Source organism: Chinchilla lanigera, unplaced genomic scaffold (assembly GCF_000276665.1).
Source record: "Chinchilla lanigera isolate Chin_1 unplaced genomic scaffold, ChiLan1.0 scaffold00123, whole genome shotgun sequence".
Taxonomy (NCBI): Eukaryota; Metazoa; Chordata; class Mammalia; order Rodentia; family Chinchillidae; genus Chinchilla; species Chinchilla lanigera.
The window spans coordinates 811,448-812,565 of record NW_004955524.1 but is presented as its reverse complement, the minus strand read 5'-3'; the positions used below and the strand labels follow the sequence as shown (position 1 = coordinate 812,565).

The window sequence follows — 1,118 nt, the reverse complement described above, 5'->3', positions numbered from 1 at the left end:
CGCGCGCCCCCGCGCCGGCCCGGCCCAACGCGCCCTCTCCGCAGATCGCCTGTTCTACATCTACACGTCGGGGACCACGGGGCTGCCCAAGGCCGCCATCGTGGTGCACAGCAGGTGAGGCGGGGACGCCGAGGCGGGCCCTCCCTCCGCACCCCGCCGCCGCCCGCAGTGCAGCCCCGCACCGGGCCGGCCTCGCACTGCCGCCTCCCCCCAGGTACTACCGCATCGCCGCCTTCGGCCACCACGCCTACCGCATGCGCCGGGCGGACGTGCTGTACGACTGCCTGCCCCTGTACCACTCGGCAGGTAGGCGGCCGCGGGGCGGCGGGGCGCGGGCCGGGGCGCGCCGGCTCACCCCTGCCCCCCGCAGGCAACATCATGGGCGTGGGGCAGTGCCTCATCTACGGCCTCACCGTGGTGCTGCGCAAGAAGTTCTCCGCCAGCCGCTTCTGGGACGACTGCGTCAAGTACAACTGCACGGTCAGCCCTTCCCCAGGCAGCGCCCTCGGCCAGTCCGCCCGCCGGCCTGGGACGTGCCCTCTGGACCGCGCCCCGCAGACTCGGCCCCGCCCACCCGCAGACACGCCCCCGACCACGCCCCGCAGACACGGCCCCGCCCACCCACAGACACGCCCCGCAGACTCGGCCTCGCCCACTGACACGCCCCCACAGACTACCATGCCCGCCCACGGACACGCCCCCGCCGCCCAAGACACGCCCCACACCCAACCCTCTGGACCACGCCCCTCCAGACAGCCCCACCGGACAAGACACGCCCCACAGACGGCCCCGCCCCACCCACAGACACGCCCCTTGCTGACGCCACGCCCTGCAGACTTGGCCCCGCCCCATCCGAGACACGCCCCTTGCCCATACCATGCCCTGCAGACTCGGTCCCGCCCCACTCGGACACGCCCCTTGCCCACAGACACTCCCCTTCCCCGATGCCACGCCCCTCTGGACCATGCCCTGCAGGCTCGGTCCCGCCCTACCCACGGACACGCCCCTTTCCGTCATTATGCCCCTCCAGATCCCGCCCTGCCCACAGGCACGCCTCTCTCGGCCCAGCCCCTCCCTGATATGCCTCCTCTCAGCCACCCACAGACACGCCCTCTCGA

General features: G+C 73.3%; 1 protein-coding gene across 1 annotated transcript in view; it reads left to right on the top strand.

Annotated features, from left to right (window-relative positions):
* Positions 1-1,118, top strand: part of Slc27a1 (solute carrier family 27 (fatty acid transporter), member 1) — a gene marked incomplete in the record, with an annotated part of 18,128 nt that overhangs the window by 9,355 nt on the left and 7,655 nt on the right. The window contains 3 exon segments of the mRNA XM_013507238.1: positions 6-114; positions 215-306; positions 371-480. Coding sequence (XP_013362692.1) covers positions 6-114; positions 215-306; positions 371-480 — 311 coding nt within the window.